Consider the following 20,264-nt stretch of genomic DNA (forward strand, 5'->3'; position numbering starts at 1 on the left):
GAGGCGAGCCTGGCGCGAGCGCTCTGCGAGGCGGGCCGCCGGTAGGGAGGCGCGAAGAGGGCGCGAGGGTGGCAGCCGGAGGGAGCCGCCGCCCCTGGCCGCCCGGGTCCCCGCGGGGCGCATGGGGCGCTTCGATCCGGGATCGCGCGAGGGCCCGGCGCCCAGCTTCCTGCTGCCGTGAGAAGCCGCGCCGGGACGGCCCCAGGACCCCAAGCTGCCGGGAGGATGACCATGGCCGGGGGCAGGAGAGGACTGGTGGCCCCGCAGAACACGTTTCTGGAGAATATTGTCCGGCGGTCCAGTGGTAAGAGGTGCATTCGGATTTCGGTTACCCAGGCTTTTTATCCGTGCCTCGATTGCCGACGCCTCCCGCCGCTCGGCGCCAGCAGATGCAGTAGAACCCGGAGCTCTGCTGGGAGCCCCAGCGCGGGCGTCCGGAGCTGCCTCCCGGAGGCAGGGCTAGGTGGGCAGGGTGGGGCGAGGTCTGTGGGCCCCCCATCCCAAGAGGAGAGCTCTGCTGGGGACGCCTTTGGGGGCCCTTCTCGCGCCTTCTCGGTCTCCTCTCCAGCGAGCGTGACAGCTGATGGGCAAAGTACTGGGAAAGTGATGGGAAGCCGGACGCGGCACGAGCGGCAGCGCGCTCCCCATGGGTACTGCCCACCCCGCCGCGAAGGCTCGCGGGGCTCTCTGGCTGCACCCCAGGTGCCGCCTCTCCCCAGGGAGAGCCAGCAGTAGAAGAGGCCACTAGGGTCCGGGCCCCCGAGGGATGGGGGCGGCGGCTGCTTCCACCTTCCATCGGGCGGCTGAAAAGTCCGAGGTGTGGGGACGCGGGGATGTAGGGACGTGCTGCAGGTTACCCGGTTCCACCTCTTCACCCACCCACCCTCCTGGAGGTTAAGTGAAGGCTCCTGAGGGGCAGTTTCCTGGACTTCGATGGGAAATGGAGCGCATAGGTGCAGAGCTGGCCAAGCTGTCACAGGGACAAACCTGCCATAGTTCCTCTTTTCCAAACCTCAGCAGTGTTTTATGCTTATAAATCTTGCTCACCTAGACATTCCCAAGCTCACCAAGCCTGTAAATCTATCCCTTACCCAGTAAACGAGTGCTCCCCGCTCCTCTCTTTCTCTGTGGCATTAAGATGGACAGTGGCATGAAGCGGGAGACGGTGAGAGTCCTAGCAGCAAGGATGGAAAGGGAAACATTTCCGACACCTTCAGGACCCACAGCAAAGCGTCCTGGCTAAAGCGCTTGCAGAGCAGCTAGGAGGTGGGCATCTGGAAGGTGCGGTGCACACCCGTTCGTCAAAAGGCTGAAATGAACGGGGGCCAAGTCTGGAGATGCTCTTTACAGGCTCCGGGACTCCTCTCCTTCCAGAGGAGGCAGATGACACGAAGAGCTAACTTGGGCAATAGGTTTTAAAAAATGCGGAAATATCACAGCTTTAGAGCCTTAAGGAGGAGCTTGTGTTAAAATCATGGGCTTCTATTTGGATTTAGTTAGGGATTCAGGGGAAGAGCGTGAAAAGTGACTTATGCTCCCAAGAAATACTTTTTAATTAAAAAGTGATTTAAGTTTAGCTTACAACAAAAAACTTGTCGACTAGGATAGCATATTATTGTGTATTATTTAAATATTTTAGAAATGATCATTTATTGTGTGCCTCTTAAGAATAAGAGTATTGAAGAGTTTCTGGTTAGTCACCTTTCCCTTCAAGGTCCTCCTCACTCAAAAGAACTGAGGTAGCTTTTAGAACAAGGTCACAGCTATTACCTGGGGACTCAAGGCGATGATATTTACTACCTGAAGAGTCACAATGAACTCTTCTGTCATAAAAAAAGGTAGAGGTGTTCATGGATTTTTAAATAAAATCACTAAGTAAGAATTAATTGGCTGTGATTGCTGTGGTTATTGACCTGTTAGGGCATGTGGAGTGGAGACAGTCTTGCAGATTTGGGGAGCCCAGTGCCAGTGACACCAACTTTCTCATAAATATCGATGACAATTCCATTTTTGCGGGGTGGGCTGGGGGGTGAAGAAGCAGTGTTCTTTAAGGTATAGGGGGAACCTTGTGTCTAATGTGTATCATCTAATGTTTTTGAGTGGAGAGGGAGGTAGCAGAATCTTACATGTAACAGTCATAAGGTGCCTTGGGCTTGTAGGAGGACCTTAAGAATGGTGGCACCAGGGGCACCAGGGTGACTCAGTCGGTGGAGTGTCTGACTCTTGATTTCCACTCAGGTTATGATCTCAGTGTCCTGGGATCAAGCCCGGAGTCAGGCTCCCCACTGAGGATTCTTCCCCACCCCAACTCTCCTGCCCCTCCCCCTCTTGCACTTCCTTTCTGTCTCTCTCAAATAAATACATAAATCTTAAAAAGAAAAAAGAATGGTGAAACTAATACCACACAAACACAAAATAAATCTTGGAGCTGAGATGGCAGAATACTCTAGTTGATTTTCTTAGAGCCACTTCTCCTCTCTAAGCATATATAGAGTGTCAATAGACTAAGTAGCTAGCAATATTTTTAGCATTGGCATTTTAATTTCAGCACCAATTCCAGCAGCTTGACTTCAGCTAACCAACCAACCAAACGACATCAGCAACACAAACAAAACATCGTAGGAAAGTTGGATGAACTTTTAAAATTATCTATTATTTCAGAAGAAAATATTCTGGTCTTGACATGTGGGATTTAAGCTTTTAGTGATCCCTTTCATCACATTTCCAAAACACAAATAGAAGAAAACTATGTGGACTCTTGGAACTATCACGGTATCTTCGTGCATTATTTTATTTTACTGTGATGGAAAAAAGTCTATTTAAAAATATTGATTGTCTCCTCCTAAAATCCACTAGCCTTTTTTTGGACATTACAGTATTGAAATAGCAGTTTACCTTTAAATAGCAATACTTTTTGGATCATCTTTATTAAGCATTTTCTCCCAGTGATCTTATGCAGTATTATTGTTCCTCATTTACAGATCAGAAAACTGAGCCCTAGGAATATTAAGTGACTTGTTCAAAGTGGGAAGCACACAGTGCCTGATGCAGGAGGTCTTTGGAGGGTATCATTCATCATTGTTTCTCCAGCCATCTGACAACTGTGCTTCTGGATAATAGAACTGGCTTTGTCTTGGGGCATTTGAATATCTGGTGTCTGGAATATCATAACCTGTAGGATTCGATGCTGTGTCGTCTGCCTCTCCTTCCCCATCTTTGTACAGATGAAGAAAGTGAAGCAAGCGCATTTCCTCAAATATTTAAGGGCAGAGCTGATGAGACCCGAAGTCCCTTGACCCCAGTGTCGTGTCCCTCATGGTACACTCTGCAATGACCTTCCTTGTATTACCATTATGTTCTCTAGAGAAGCTTAATTTCCCAGTGGAGACTGAATAAAATGTTACAACAGCAAGAACAACATCCATTTTGGCTAACAGCCACACTACCACATCCAAACTGAGTAACAGGGCAAAGGAGAAGCTAATTCTGTTTTAAGGAAGGGCGGTATTTTCACCTTTTCACCTTTGTCAGTGGGTTAACTGAAGTCACCGGCAGGGTAACAGGCACTTACTTATTCAAGCACCTGTTATAAAGTATTAAATAACTTTGATCCTCAAATGCCAGCAGAGGAGGTGCAGTGTGGCGATTTTAGAGTTTCAAGAGCTAAGAATCTCGGGGTGCCTGGGCGGCACAGTCAGTTAGGAGTCAGTTTTCGGCTCAGGTCATGATCCTGGGGTGCTGGGATCGAGCCCCGCGTCGGACTCCTTGCTCGGCGGGAAGCCTGCTTCTCCCTCTCCCACTCCCCCTGCTTGTGCTCTCTCTCTCACTGTGTCTCTCTCTCAAATAAATAAATAAAAATCTAAAAAAAGAGAGGAATCCTTAGATTAAGTAATTTAGCTACAGTTAGTAAAAGGCAGAGTTAGAAAATGCAGTTAGAGACACATCGGGGACTCGTCAGCAGCTGTGACAGGTTTGTTCATTCAAAACGATTTATTGAGCACAGTTATTGAACACTGGGGATATAGTGGGAATCCAGAAACCCTCCTTACTCCTTAGAAATTTACATTCTAGTGAATCTTGGTCCAAGCATCTTGACCCTTTCCACAGTGTTTCTGCTTGCAGCTCTTATTTAGGCCTGGCATCGTGTTTAAAAAAAAAAGCAAAAAACATTTTTAAGGTGTTTAACTGGTCTTGATAGGACTAAAATCTAGTTTAACTTTCTCTGATATATTCTGAAGACCATTTGGAGGAGAGATTTAGTAGTTACGTGCTTTTTGGATAGTTGCAAGTAGTTAGCAGGAATAATTAACTATTCCCCAGATTTTGCTTATGGTCATGTCAGTGATCATTTCAAATCCTTCTGTTGACTTTCTTACCAGCCTGTTTCTCTTTATATTCATGATTGGAAAGTGTTGTTCCAGAATATTTTTTGATGGTTGCTTAAATCCAGGCACTTACTGTCTTAGGAAGGCTGGCAGACCTTTGTGCCAGGAAACTAAAAAAATATTACCCTAAATGGTCCCATTCTAGGCAGAACATATGTTTTAGTGTTCGGAAACCTATATCAAACAATTGTAGGTGCCAGTAAGAATCCATGCACATTAGCAGGAGTGAAACGTAGCACATTTTGGTACACATTTATGTACATGTATAATTTACAGATTGCTAAATCAGCTGTGTTTTTGTATAGTGTTAAGTTGGTTCAGGTTGTTGATATAATTAGTACACAAACAGGATGAAAGCCGAGGGTAATGTTGTGTTTCCTCCTAGATGTGTTGAGCCACGGTAATATTTATAAAACAGAAACCTGGTTAAAATCCATTGTTGCTCTGAAAGGGGAATAGATGATAATCTGGATTATTACCAGCTCACTGGAGCCTGTTTTTTTCTTGCAATGTGTTCTAAGATAACCTTCAGCCAAGGCTCCGCTGTCTTGCTCTGGAAGTGTCAAAGTTAAATCTAGTGACTGATACCAGCTCGGAGACAGGGAGGATGAAGGCTTCTGATTTAACGGAAAGCAATAACATTTCCAAACTCCTTGGTTTTTATGAAATCCCCCTATTTTTATAATCGATCGTAAAAGAAGAAATGCATTTGAGGAGCACTGTGGGCGAATTGGATCTTTGGCTTCATTCGTTCTGACACCAGCTCTTCATTTATGATTGGGCCTCAGTTGGCAGTGGTTTCTCCAGCATTACCTTGAAGTCCCTCAATTCTTCCCCTCCCCTTTATTTTTGTTTAGTTAATGGCTTGTATGCAAACACTTAAAAAATGTTTGTTATTTATTCAAAGGAACGACTTTCGTAAAGTGGGTGTCTGCTTTGTACATTTAGGATATTTGGACCATGGGTTTTTGTTGTCGTCGTTGTTGTTATTTTGCTTTTTTTCTTTAAGTGGCCACACCTGTAACTGGTGAGAAAGAGAAATAGAATCATAGAATCATAGAATCTTAGGTCTGAAGGGACATTCTTTACTATTTGTTTTCCAGTGTTCGAATGTCTCCAGAATTTCCCTCTCCATTTATCCAGCCCATGCTTAAATAGGTTCAGGGATGGGACACTCACTTTCTTACAAGGAATGTTCTGTTTTTAAGTAATTGTAATTGTGAACTAGTTTCTCTTGTCTTGCTTTGATTCCCTTCTCTTCCCTCCCCTCCCCTTCTTTTCTCTTTTCTCCTCCTCCTCCTCTTTCTTTTCTTGTTGTTATTCTCTGGTCTCACCCAAATCTGTCCTCTTACAGGTCTGCCCCATAGAACAAAACTGACCTAGTTCACTCCTTTTTCCACCAGTAAACCAATTTTTTTTTTTTTTTTTTTTGGTGGTGGTTATTTGATAATAGTTTTCCTACCTTGATTCTTCTCCCTTGTTTTTTTTTTTTAACCTTTTTGATTATATAATACCACAACAGAAAACACATAAAATAATTTTGTGCAGCTCAACACGTTTGTATAAAGTAAATACTGCGCTGTCACCATCTAGGCCAAGAAACAGAATCTTGCCAGCTCTCCAGAAGGCCTCGGAACCCTTCCTGATCCCAGCTCCCTTACTCTCCAAAGGAAGCCATCTTCTGATTTCACGCTGATCACTTTCTTCCTTTTCCTCCTAATTTTACCACCTTGTTTTGTATTTCTGAACACCCACGGGTTAATTTTTTATCTGTTTCTGAGGTTTATATGCATGGGGCCATACAGCGTGTGTTCTTCGGTCAGCTGGAGATTCACCCATGTTGTTACGTGTGTTGCTGGCTCATTTTCCCTGTGGTGTTATAGTTCATGGTATGACGATACTACACATTCATCCGTTCTGCACTCGATGGACGTGCATTGGTTCACAAACTGGCCCCTGTACATGGAAGGCGAGGATATACCGAAGAAAGAGGCAGAGCACTCCAGATGGGTATGTGACAGGCTCAGTAAGCAAGGGAACTTACTTCGGAGGCTTGTCTTGGGCCGCCGAAAGACAAGTAGATCTCTGCACCCACTACCGGAATCTGAAAAGTTCATATACAGGCCTTAACTGGGCTCATCACTCCACCTCTTTGCCAAAACTTGGCATTTTCTCCTTTTTCTCTTTAGTAGGGACATTGCCCGAAGAGTCTAGTAACTCATAAAACAGGGTCATTTAGAGTTATGTTAATAGCACATGAACAAAATGAAATGAAAACAAAACTGGCTCTTGTCCTTGGGGAAGCATCAGTATCTAGTGTGTGCTGCAATGTTCTCACAGTCTGAACTCCCTCACACACGCTGGTAAATGACCTGAAAGACTAGCACAGTTCGAATTGTGCGCAAAGGGTACGTGCAGGGGTGTGTGTGTGCAGACGCGCGTGTGGATGTGTGTATTTAAACTGAGAAGCACTAAACCCCAGGGACAGAGATTATGGAAGAATGAAGTGAGAAGGAAATAGGAACTGAATGATTTATGTTTATTTTAGTGAAAGACGGAAAGTGACTGATGGAAGGAAGGGCAGAGATGAAGGAGGGAATGAAAAGTCAAAGACAAAGTAAAATGAAAAGTAAAGGCTCACTTATGGGGTCAGCTTCACAAACATGGTGCCTGATACTGAGCTAGAGTCTGAGCATACCAAAATGAGGGAGGCTTTTGTGATACTGAGTCTCGTCGAGGGATTTATGATGAAGACCAACATGCCCTATAAACCTCGAAAGATTTAAGAGATGTTATGTCGGCAGAACACACACCACACATTTTCCCCTTATAAATGCCTTACCCCAAAATTATTCTTGGATTTTACAGCCATTTCTTTTTCTGTGAGATGGAATGTGGGATGACTAGATCCCTGAAGTCAATTTAAAGAAGATTGCAGAATGTGTGAATCTTTGTTTTGGTGGGTGGAAGCTTTCCTAAAAAAATCTCATTCCTCTGGGATATCTCATTGCTCTAACTTCTTTGGCATGCTATCTTGGTTTGTTCACCCATTGTGAGTTTTCAGCTGTTGACTTTAAAAATAAAACAGTTATTTTACCAGCAAAAGTGGGTTGATTCAGGAATAGCAGAGAATTGCAATTTGGGACAAGCAGGCTGTGGCAGAAATGACAGGATAGTCCAACAAAGGAGAGGAACATTATTTTACGGAGAAGAAGGAGGAAGTTAGAAGGGGTTATTTCAAACAAACATTCATGGGAGAAAGGCAGGAATTCAGGGTGATGATGGTTTCTCATTGGCTGGGTTGCTGAGGTGGTCGATTCTTATGGGAGATACAGCGCACATCATTTCCTATTGGGCATGTAGCTGATGATGATTCTTCCCTGTTGAGGATTCTTCTGTTGGGGGTCTGTATGTAATGGACAGTTTTTATTTTTTTTATTATGTTAGTGACCATCCAGTACATCATTAGTTTTTTTTATTATTATGTTATGTTAATCACCATACATTACATCATTAGTTTTTGATGTAGTGTTCCATGATTCATTGTTTGCGTATAACACCCTGTGCTCCATTCAATACGTGCCCTCCTTAATGCCATCACCGGGCTAACCAATCCCCCACCCCCCTCTCCTCTGAAACCCTCAGATTGTTTCCCGGAATCCATAGTCTCTCATGGTTGGTCTCGCCCTCTGATTCCCCCCTTCAGTTTTCCCTTCCTTCCCCTAATGTCCTCTGCGCTATTCCTTATGTATGTTCCACAAGAGTGAAACCATATGATAATTGTCTTTCTCTGCTTGACGTATTTCACTTAGCATAATCCCCACCAGTTCCATCCATGTTGATGCAAATGGTGGGTATTCATCCTTTCTGATGGCTGAGTAGTATTCCATTGTATATGTGGACCACATCTTCTTTATCCTGTAGTGGACAGTTCTTGATGTTGAGTGGTACAGCAGGAGAGCTCCCCTTTCTGGCCTCTCCACTCCCATTTTAGTAAGGTGTCCCTTTATTAATTTTCACACAGCATGTCCTAGATGCTGGGATTTGTTTGGTGCTCTGGTGGTTCTCCGTGCGTTTGCAGTCTGGGCGAACACACTGCAGTCTGACCAACTTCAGTATCTCCTCAGTTCTCATGGTCTCTGCTCTAATGGTTCTGTGCTGCTGTGAATGACCAACTACCAAAAACTCTTCCGATTGGGTGTTAGAGAGTTATGCCAGTAATCAGAATGTTTGCTTACTCATCCTAAGATTGCTCATTTTGTAAATTGAAATGACAGTCTTTTGATTAGTCCTATGTTGCATAAAACTGAGTTTGCAAATTAACTGAGTCAATTCTTTTTTTTTTTTTTGAGATTTTATTTATTTATTTGAGAGAGAGAAAAAGAGAGCATGAGTGGGGGGTGGTGGCAAGGGAGAGGGAGAAGCAGACTCCCCGCTGAGCAGGGAGCCCGATGCGGAGCTCGAACCCAGGACCTCAGGATCATGACCTGAGCCGAAGGCAAATTGCTTAACCAACTAAGCCACCCAGGCACCGAGTCAATTCTATAACTATTAATGTAATTATTAACCAAGAGTGCCCCCAAACCATCATTTCTCATATCTTTTTAAAGGTCCTGTGATGGGCGCCTGGGTGGCTCAGTTGGTTAAGCGACTACCTTCAGCTCAGGTCATGGTCCTGGAGTCCTGGGATCGAGTCCCACATCGGGCTCCTGGCTCAGCGGGGAGCCTGCTTCTCCCTCTGACCCTCTCCCCTCTCATGCTGTTTCTCTCTCTCTCAAATAGATAAATAAATAAAATCTTAAAAAAAAAAATTAAAGGTCCTGTGATGACATCAGGTGCTTCTGTAAAGAAGAACGGCCTCTCCTTCCTTCCTTCTTCTCTGAAAGCAACAAACATCATAGGCACCCTGCCCTAACATTCAAGCGCTGGGGTCAGCGTCTGGAAGATGCTACTGTACTGGCGAATTTTACTGATGTTTAGCTCCTGCTTAAGTTTGGCTTTTATTGTACACTACACAGCCGTGGCAAAGAAAATGGAATAAATTGGAGTGATAAGACTATATTTATTTTATCTAAATAGATTTTTTTAAAGATTTTATTTACTTATTTGTCAGAGAGAGAGAACGCGCGCAAGCAGAGGGAGAGGGAGAAGCAGGCTTCCCGCTGAGCAGGGAGCCCGATGCGGGGCTCGATCCCAGGACCCCCATGAGCCAAAGGCAGATGCTTAACCGACTGAGCCACCCAGGCGCCCCTCTAAACAGATTTTTCAGTTTTAATTTTCTTTTGTTTCTCCTCAGCAGTATTGGTATCGAACTGATTAGAGTTCTAGCTCCTATCACAACGGTTGTGCTTTGAGCCTCTTCATGAGTCAGTGTACTGCCCATCTTGTGTTTGCCTTCCTAGAGCCATTCTCTTTTCTTCTCCAACCTGCTTTGTGTCTGGGAGGCTGACCTGTGTGGATTATGTCCGTCGGCTCCCTTGCTTCCTGGCTTCTGGCTGGCTTCAGCTTGTGGGGCACACCACCATGAGAGGGGAGGGAACATTTATTTACTCTGTGCTATTTATTCTCCCAGTTTCCTCCGTCCTTCCCTCCCTCCCTCCATTGTAGCCTAGCTCTTTTCCCTTGATTAAAGGTTACATATCCAGCTCGCTCTCTTTGGGTCTGGGGAGGGCTGAATGTCTTAAAGTTTCCAAGCGTTACTAACCCTGGGGGTGCTGCCTGTCCCTGAAGTTTTCCTCAGAGGGGTTCTGGGGGCAGGCTGCAGCTGGCTGGTACTACCTCTCAAGGTCGGATTATGCGCATCTCTTCCCCATTCTGGGTTCTGGGACTTTGCCTTGGTAGCTTTAAATCTGCTATGCTGAGATATTTGCCCCTCAGAAATTGGCAAATGGTATATATCATTTGCCATGATTTACCAGCAGGCTACTGCCGATATCTCACCCGTGCCTTTGTAAATAGTTGCATTATTTAACACTCTATCTGAGTGTGTTGTTATTTCCCTGCCAGGACTGATGGATAGAACCAGTTACTTGTTCTCTGGATCAAGTACTTTCTCAACCTTTTGTCCAGACCAGCTGTAATCACGGGGGTGAACTTGGTGAGGGGGTGTGCGTTCAAGTACTTCTTGCAACTTAACAAAAAACACCTGTGTTGTGCCCACTGAAGTCAGCCTACCTTTGCTTTTCCACTCGGCGAGTTGGTCACCTAGGGGTAGAGAGCTGCTTTCACATTCCTTCTCCGTCTTTCTTCACTCTAATGATCTCAGAAGTCAGGAAAGACCATAGGTAAACTGGGACTTTGTCAGAGACATGGGAAGCCAGGTACCGCTACTTAGAAGCACCGATTAGAATTATTGGTTACAGTCGTGACCTTGGACAGAGGGCCTTTCTCACCTGTGTGCCTGGCAGCGTGCCAGGGGTTTTGCATGCTTTGCCTCCTCTGACCTTCAGTGTGACTCTTGTCCTGTGGGTGCGTTCATTATTCCCATTCTGCCCGTGCAGACACCGAGGTTTAAAGCGACTAAGTCGATTGCCCTCCGTTAATTTCTAATAGTAGAATCTCTAGGGACTCGCTAAGAATGCAGATTCTCGGGCCCTACCTCATCCCTGGTGCATCAGAATCTCTGGGCAAGGGGCCCAGCTGCTGTGTTTTCCCGAGCCCTCCAGGCATGGTGGGGTTGGTATCGAACTGAGTAGAGAACCACTGCTTTGGAGACTCAACCCCATGCGGTTTCTAACCTGAGAGCCACATGGTTGGCTGCTCGGGTGTATGGATGGAGGAGGGTGCCTGCTGGAGGGCGAGTGAACTTTTTTTCGATAGCCTTTCAGTTCGTGTTCCAGTTTCTCTCACATGCCATCCCTGCCTCGAGTGGCAGGTAGTGTTTCAGGGTGTGAAATCTCTCCAGGGACCTGCTGAGCCCTGCTAGCCCCCTCTGTGGCCAGATCCCTCTGGAATTTTGAAGTTGTGGTTTCCTCTGCTGCATGTGTACCCCCCCCATCTACTTTTTGTCTCCCAGAAACAGAGCTCATGCCTTCTCTTTGCTGTTGTGTATATGCCTTTCAGTTTCCAAGCCGTCCTTCCAGAACGTGGAAATACACGGGTGTGATCCATCTGCCATTTTGAAGTGATAACCGATACTTTCTGAAGACCGAGGAGGCCCTCAATTCTAGTCATTCTCCCTCTGTCAGATAAAATAACACTTGAGGGGTGCCTGGGTGGCTCGGTTGGTTAAGCTCAGGTCATGATCCCAGGGTCCTGGGATTGAGTCCCACATAGGGCTCCCTCCTCTGCGGGGAGCCTGCTTCTCCCTCTGCCTGCCACTCCCCCTGCTTGTGCTCTCTTCTCTCTGTCAAATAAGTAAATAAAATCTTAAAAAAAAAAAAAATAAAATGACACTCGATACTTTCTCCGCCTAGTGAGCACGTCCAGGGATTGTGTTCCAGCCCGACTTTCAGAGAATGTGCCATTTTTCTCTGTTCTTGACAATGACAGAACTAAAACAATTTAGTAATGACTTTGTTTTCCTTTATTCAAGGGAAAAACAGTCCATGGACTGGGGGAGTGCCATGCCTCACAATTAGTGGAGGCTCTTCCAGAGGGATTTGGGGCCAAGAGCGGGTTTTATATGGCATTAGAAGAGGCAATGTGGAAACATGGCAGCAGGATGGGTTAGAGGTCAGGGGATTTCCTCACAAGTCTAGCCGGTCTTGTTTTCTAGGTAAGGTAGGCCAGCTACAGCTGAGTTGGACGATTGAGATTGGTGTATGTGAGGTATCCTTGACAGTGAGGTGTTTCCCATAAGTGTGGGCCGACTTAGGTTTAGATTTGTGACATGGGCCGGGCCATGGGGGCGGCCACCATTTTGTAGACCCCAGCGTACAAATTAGCTATCATTCTCTCCCCCAGCTTCCCAATCCCTACTTTCCAATTGTCTCTATGCCTTCTCTTTGAATTTTCTGTTTTTTTTTCTCTTTCTCCATCTCCCTCTGGCTCTTAGTCTCTCTCCTCAGTCTTTCCCACTCGCTCTTTCAACGGGCTTACGTTCTCTTCTCACTCATTCTCTAGGTCTTGCTATAGGTATCTTGTTCTTGGGTGCCCATTCTCCAGCTCTGGCTCATGCTCTTGTAGTCCCTGTTGGCTGTCCTTCCCACCCACCCCCTCCCACGCTCCCTGTCCTTCCATTCCCTTTTTCTCTCCTCTCTCCATCTGTCTTCCTGCCCATCTCTGCCTATTGCTGCCTGCCACGGATTGTCTCTGTTGTCTGTCTCTGTTGCTCTCTGCCTTTTGGCTATATCCCCGTCTGTCCATCTTGCTCTCTGCCACTTGTCTTCATCACTATCTGTCTGTCATCTCCCTCCATCTGTTTACTGTCTCTCTCTGTCTGTAGTCTCTGCCTCCATCTCTCTGTCTCTGCCTTTGTCTGTCTGCCTCTTTCTGTCCAGTTCTCCCCTCACCTGCCTCAATAGAAGCTCTTCTGTGTATCCAAGTGCCTTGTTTCTCTCCCAAGACCTCCTTTCTCCATTTATTGACCAGAATGCACGGGTCACCTCTACAGACCTCTTGGCCTTACTGTCTTGGCTTTTGTTCTGAGAGAGTCTAATTGGCCCAGCCCTGCCAAGGGTTGGTTGGCCAGTTGTCCACTCCTGGTCTAGTGTGCTGTGACTGGGGCCTGGGTGGAATGTGGGGAGGGTATGGAGTTATGTGATATGTAGACTGTGGCAGGTGCAGCTAGACAGGGAAGGTGGGCGGAACTTTCAAACAGACCGATGTGTGCCCTGCACTCCTTCTGTGTCTGGGACAAAGTAGATACTCCAGTATTTGTTGTATTAAACTGAGCTGCTCTGAGATTCTTTCCATTCACCTTGGTGCTATATCTTAGCCTCACTGAGCCATTTACCAAGAAAGTTTTAAAATAACATAGGAGGCAAATGTAAACTAATTAAAAAAATCTTTTTCTAGCACTATTTAATATTCTGTACTACTTACTTTGAGTCACCTTTTTTTTTTTTTAGTTCTGGGAATGAAATTTTTGCATGTTATTCAATGATGGTCAAAGAGTTTTGTTCAAAATGCCTATAATATGTATAGATGTGCATTAAGAAATGATTATGACTATAAAAATGAGAATAAAACACCTACTTGATTAATCTGTTGCACCACTTGTTAACAACTGAGGACACCAATAAGTATTTCTTCGCAGTAATTCAACATATCAATGACCTCTTATTTATTAAGTCAACTATCATTGAATCATAAAAAAGCCTACATTTTTAACACAATTTCATGTGTTTTTGTTCCCTTCCATCCTGCTTGTAAAACTGATTCATCTGTTTTTATTGTTTTAAAATCCTTTAATTTGATGCTGAATGAAGGTGGAGGTCATGCTTCTGAAACAATGTACTTAGGGGTAACTACCCAGTAAATAAAGTGTTTGAATTTGCTCTCGAAACTGAAGCCTCTCTTTCCATTGTAACTTACTGACTTAATCAAAGTGTATTTATGTAGGATATTAAAATTAGAGGCAAAGCAAGTGATTATTGAATCTCTTGGGAGTTCAGTTTGTAATGGGCCAGGATTGGGCCCTTGACAATTTAGAAGAGTAATTTTCATGGAATTTTATTGTTGAAAAGCACAATAGAGCCAGAACGTGACTTCTGCTGGTATTAAGATTTTAGATGTTTTATTTAGGTGTGTCATACTGACCAAGCTCTTGTTTCTCTCATCCCATCCTCTCCATTCTTCCAAATATTACCAAATCTCAATCTTTTTTGTTTTTCTAAAAATTAATTTCTGGCATGGATTTTATTTAGGTTCAGGCAAGTTGAATTATGGTTTTCTTGTCTTTGTCTAGTGCTTATGTACATACTTCTTGTTCTCATCATTTATCTCAATGATTTTTTTCTATTGTTTTAAAAGAAAGGAAAAGATAATTTTACTCAAACTTGCTTTTTATAAGAGCACTGGTATCCTTAGTAATTTGTAACAGTGAAAGTATCACAAAGATGTGTTCCCTTCTAAGAAAAATATCTCTAGTTCTTAGAGGCATATTGTGTAATATATATTGTAGGCCTCTAAATAACCAGTGTGTACAGGAGCAATACATTTGCGTGAACTGCTTGCTGGATGTAGCTTTTATCTGTGTGATGGCCCAAACTGAGTCACATGTTAAGTCATTGCTTCAGTTAGTCTCTTCTTTGTTATTTGTGGTAATTAGGATGAAAAGCAATTTTCTAATAATTTCTTTTTAGAATAGCTCTGTGTTATTCTTCAGGGGCAAATGGTAGGTTTGGAATGATGTTGACCCATCTCACTCACTGCAGTGGGACTTAGCTCATGCCCCATTAGCTGAAGAAACTTTACATGGTGTGGGGAGGGGACTCTTTCAAATTTTAAGAGAGTGTTTGTTTTATTCTACAAACCAGAGGAAAACTGTGTGGGCTGAGCAAGGTTGAATTTGGGAAACCTTACATTTACTTGCATGCGCTCTTACAGCTAAAGACCTTCAGGGGGTGAAAAGACATCAGAGGGAGGCAGTAGAATCTATCTAATTTGCATCAAAGACCTGGAGACACAGGGAGCTTTCAGATGAGAGCCAATGAATAAATCATGGCATGGGCAGCCAAGTTGAACCTACACATTTTCCTGAACAATGTAAGAGGGACTTGATCAGTTCAGAGAATATGAATTTGGAGGCAGGCGTGGTGCTTCAGAATATGGGCCACTGGTTGATTGGAAGTCACACATTCTACGTGCAAAAGCTGTATGTATAGGGGCACCTGGGTGGCTCAGTCGGTTAAGTGTCTGACTTGATTTCAGCTGGGGTCATGATCTCAGGGTCGTGGGATCAAGCCCCGTGTCGGACTCCATGCTCAGCACTGAGTCTGCTTGTCCCTCTTCCTCTGCTCCTCCTCCTGCGTTCTCTCCCTGTCTCTCAAATAAACAAACAAATAAATAAAATCTTTAAAAAATAGCTATATGTATAGTCAAGAGCTTATGTCTTACTTGGATTTTAATAGATTCCAAAGACACATCTGGGCATTTTCTGTATATATAAACTGACCTACCAACATGTGATTTCTGTCTACCATAGATTCCCTTGACAACATGGTGTACTTTTACGTGAATATGGCGCATCCTATCATGTGTCCAAATCCAGATGTTTCCACTGAGCAAAAGCCCAGTACAGCATGGTTCACCTGAAATGTATCACTTCCCACCGAATTACATTTAGAAGGCGTTTCTGCCATTTTTAAAGTGACCTAGACTCTACAGAGTCCAGCATTTAGAGAAGTGATAGTTCAGGGTTATGACTGGTTACTCTACATGGGGTGGGGGGTACTTGCAGGTTGCAGAGGCATCATGTGATTTGTTCTTTGTTACGAATCCAGTTACTTAGAGAGTCAGATTTTATTGCTACCAGAAGCATAGAAAATTTGTAGTTCATCTCCACTGAGACCCAGAGAGCTGAAGTGATGTACCCACACAGCTCTTTAGGGACTACACTGCCACTAGGACCCAACTTGTCCCCATGGTTGTTCTTTCAGATGGTGCTCTGGGGACCCTAGGGATTGCTGGGGAAGGGTGGATTAATAGGGTGTCTTTCACCCCTCCTTCTCCCATTGGTTTTCATTGTTGACTAGGTTCCTTGGTGCTTCTCCATAGAATCTCATGGCCTCTGTCTTACCAGATGCCCTCTGCTTGTAGAATGTCCATGTGGTGTCTCCAGTGGTGTAGCTAAGGGCTCGCCTGGCAGCTCAGGGCTCCCAAGAGTGCAGAAGCAGACCTTTCAGACCTTCAAACTTAGGCCTGGGATTGGCATAGCATCCATTCTACTGCAGTCTGTTGGTCAAAGCAAATTGCAGACCCACCCAGATTCAAGGAGTGGGAACTAAACCAGGGCATGAATGCAAGGAGGTATGGTTTATTGGGGACCACCAGTGTAATCTCAACTGTTGATAGTGATGCTTTGTACCAGCTCTCAGAGTCATGGGCCTGAGACATGTGAGGGGTTGGTCTCTGCTTAATATATATATATATATATATTTTTTTTTTTTTCAAAAAGAAGAAAATGAAAAGGACTTAACAAAGCACAAGGAGTGTTCTGGAGGGGATCGTATTGCCTCTTCCTTTGTAGGTATTTTATGAAGACTTCCACCAGTGTGATTTGGCAGAGCCAGGAGGCAGGAAAGCAGATGACCTCTGAATACCCTTTGGGATCTTGGAGCTTTGATCCATGTTAATGTGTTGGAGCCCATTTAACTTTCATTCCTCCAGATTTTTACCCAAGTGAAGATTGCCTGAAGGAGCCACTTGAAAGTCAAAATACAGTATTAGCTTTATGACTATTAAACTAGATTGGAGAACGTGCAATGCCACCTGTCTCCCTCCTCAAGCCTAGGCTTCCAGACCGTGAGTCACTGACCTACTCCTAGAGGAAGAAGCTGGGGATGACAGAGCAGAGGGCTGGCAGAGCTGTTCCAATGGGTTCTTTTCTTTTTCAAGTAGGCTTCACACCCAGCATGGAGCCCCATGCAGGGCTTAAATTCACAACCCTGAGATTAAGGCTTGAGCTGAGGTCAAGCATCGGATGCTTAACTGACTGAGTCACCCAGGTACCCCCCCAGCTGGGTTCTGAGACAGGTAGCTCAGGCCCTCTTTCCCCCCACCACACCAGGCACAGGCAAGTCTGAGAGGTCAGTACACACAGTGGATTGTCCTTGCCTTTGAGATTCCTACTGATACCTTGATCAATCTACATAGGCAGGTATAAGTGAGGAGGGTGAAGAAAGGGGTCAAAGTATTCATTATAACACTTCTTTCTGGGGATAGGTAGATACCCCTTCCTCTCAGTGAAAGCCCCAGGTGTGGAAAGATAAGTGTTGCCTTCATAAAAGCTATTTATCAAAATAGAGCTTTTAGAGGTACTGTATTCTGCCAAACCTAGAGTCCTGGAGTACCACCAAGCACTTTGAGGGAGCTGCAGAATTTGTGAGCTATGGTTCTGCTGATTCTGTTAAAGATTATTGTAGAACATCATACAGCTAAGAGCTTTGGCTTTGGTGTTTGTGATGGTTAGTTTTATGTGTCAACTTGATTTGGTTAGAGAGTGTGGAGATATGTGGTGAGATATTATTCTGAGTGTTTCTGTGAGAGTGTTTTTGGATGAGTGTAACATTTATTTTCTTTCTTTATTTATTTTAAATATTCCATCAGTCTTTTTTTTTTTTTTTAAGATTTTATTTTTTTATTTGTCAGAGAGAGAGCGAGCACAAGCAGAGGGAGTGGCAGGCAGAGGGCAAAACAGGCTCCCGCTGAGCAGGGAGCCTCATGTGGGACTCGATCCCAGGACCCTGGGATCATGACCTGAGCTGAAGGCCGACGCTTAACTGACTGAGCCATCCAGGCGTCCCTGAGTGTAACATTTAAATCAGTAGACTGAGTAAAGCAGATGGATCTCCCTAATGTGGGTGGGCTTCATCTAATCAGTTGAAGGGCTGAATAGAACAAAAAGCTGACTTTCCTCTGAATAAGAGGGAATTCCTTCTGCCTGACTACTTTTAAGCTGGGACATTGGTTTCTTCCTGCCTTTGGGTTTGAAATGAAACATTGGCTCTTTCTCGGTCTACACCATGAGCTCGCCTGGTTCTTAGGCCTTTAGATTTGAACGGGAACTACACCATTGGCTCTCTTGGGTCTCCAGCTTGACAACTGCAGATCTTGGGATTTGTCATCCTTCATAATCACATGAACCAATTCCTTATAATAAATCTCTCTTTCTTTCTCTGGATTCACACACACACACACACACACACACACACACATATGTACACACACACCTCCTATTAGTTCTGTTTCTGTGAACCCTGATACAGTGTTAGGCAGTCCCAGCTTTATTAGATGTATGACCTAGGAAAAATTTTGTCAATTTATTAAGCCTTTTTGCAATATTTATAAAAATGGGTTAATACTAATGTCTACCTGCCTCAGGTAGTAATGACCCAGTGACTATTAATGCATGCAGTCTTGATGGTGATGATGCCCTTTTCACCAATGAAGAATGGCAGATTTCCTAACATTTCTCAGATCAGAATTTCCAAATCTCTTGTACCCAGATCAGGCCAATTCTGCTGCAGTCTTAGGAGATTATGTTTTTTTTGATGTTTTGTCCATGCAAAGGGATACTTTCCTAATTGAGTTTTGTTTGGCTTCAAAATAAGTTTTCACATATTCAGCTTGGAAAATAGTAAATAATCCCAGAGTCATTTATGTCTGGATGTGGAATGCATGTCTCTCTACTTGGCTAGAAAGTCTGTATCACTTCGCTAGAGCCCTCTTATTTGGCATTCTTAACCAGCGGGAGTACAGCCAACCACGTGGAGGAATTAAGACTTAGTTGAACAAAATTGCTGTCATGGAGTTCTTGCACCACAGTTTATGCAGTTTTTTCAGGAGACTCCCACTTTCTGAGTCTGTCTCTTTGTATGCAGATATACTTCTGGAGGGATGGTACCAAATTGACTCAGACCCACCTAGGTTCACTTCTTTATTTTATTTAACAAAGTTTATCTCCCTCAGAAGCTCCCACTCCACTGAACAGCAAAGGGAGACTCTGAACATCCCAGTTAGTAGTATCTCAGGCTCTTCCGTTTTAATTATTCTTTTTTGGGTAACTCAGTCTCTTGTGTTGAGAATCCAACTCTGCCCAACCCATTGCTTCCCCCTCTGATAGTGTGTGGGGTGGAGGCAAGCACTTGCACCACCTTGGAGGACTCAGATCCCCAGTGCAAGACCTTCTCTCCCCGCCGCCCCAGTTCCTTCGGTCTCTGGCAATGGCCTCTGTTTGGGTCACTAGATGGCTAGCAACTGAACTTACATTCTGTTCCTTGGATTGAACAGAACTTGATACCCTTCCTCAACCCGACACATACTCCCTTGTGTGTGTGTATATGTGTGTAGTATGTGTATGTGTATGTCTGTGTGCGCATGCCTATGTGTGTGTTATGTGTGTATGTGTGTGTGTACATAACTCGATCCTGTCTAGGCCCCCACTGGCTGTGCAGCTCACCTCTGATATTTGCCTGGACCCCTAAGTCAGGCAGTTTGACACACAGTCTTTGGCTACAGGGTCACTTCACTCCACTGTGATAACCATCTGCTTATGCAACTTGAGCCCTAGTGGCGTAGTTGGGAGCTTCTGGATCCTTTCCAGAATCCATGGTTGCTGAAGGGGGAGCTCGGGAAGCTAATACAGCCAGGTTTGCTATGTAGTGGTGTGGTTGGGAGCTTCTGGATCTGTTCCAGAATCCATGGGAGTTGAGGGGGTAGGGCTCAGGAAGCTAATATGGCCAGGTTTGCTTTGCAGTGGTGTCATTGGGAGCTTCTGGATCCTTTCCAGAATCCATGGGAGCTGAGGGGCTACACAGGAGGCTAATACGGCCAGGTTTGCTCTGCAGCTCCTTTAAGTGGCCAGTGTGGCATCCTTTCCCACCCCTGAAAGTCAGATGGGGATCTAGGCACAAAGTTTCCGCTCCTCTCCTGTCCTTGGCTGTCACTATGTGGAAGCAGGACTGTTATAGAATAGGTCAGCACACTAAGTTTTAAGAAGTGGGAGGTGATAATGTGCAAGTGAGGCAAGAGACCAAACATTAAAAATCTAGACAGGGGAATGCAAACATTTAGATGAGGAATAATTACTTCTACGTACATCAGTATTCCCTGAGGACATCGTTGTAGATCACAAAGTAGAATCCTAATGCATGGTGACAATAAAGGTAATATTGACTCGCCAATTAAAGGTCTCATTATACTTAGTATTTTTATACGAAGGCGCATGAATCTGATGTGTTACAAAGATTTTCATAGAAATGGTCTGATTTTAGT

At 44.6% G+C, this 20,264-nt stretch overlaps 1 protein-coding gene across 1 annotated transcript in view; it reads left to right on the top strand.

The window, feature by feature from the left end:
• The first annotated feature begins 39 nt into the window (after positions 1-39).
• Positions 40-20,264, top strand: part of KCNH1 (potassium voltage-gated channel subfamily H member 1) — a 207,284-nt gene continuing 187,059 nt past the window's right edge. Inside the window, exon 1 of the mRNA XM_081823202.1 lies at positions 40-304. Within this exon, the coding sequence (XP_081679328.1) occupies positions 226-304 (79 nt within the window). The 5' untranslated portion in view covers positions 40-225. The remainder of the gene's footprint in view (positions 305-20,264) is intronic.

Source organism: Leptonychotes weddellii, chromosome 6 (genome assembly GCF_054177405.1).
Source record: "Leptonychotes weddellii isolate Sample4059 chromosome 6, ASM5417740v2, whole genome shotgun sequence".
Classification (NCBI taxonomy): Eukaryota; Metazoa; Chordata; class Mammalia; order Carnivora; family Phocidae; genus Leptonychotes; species Leptonychotes weddellii.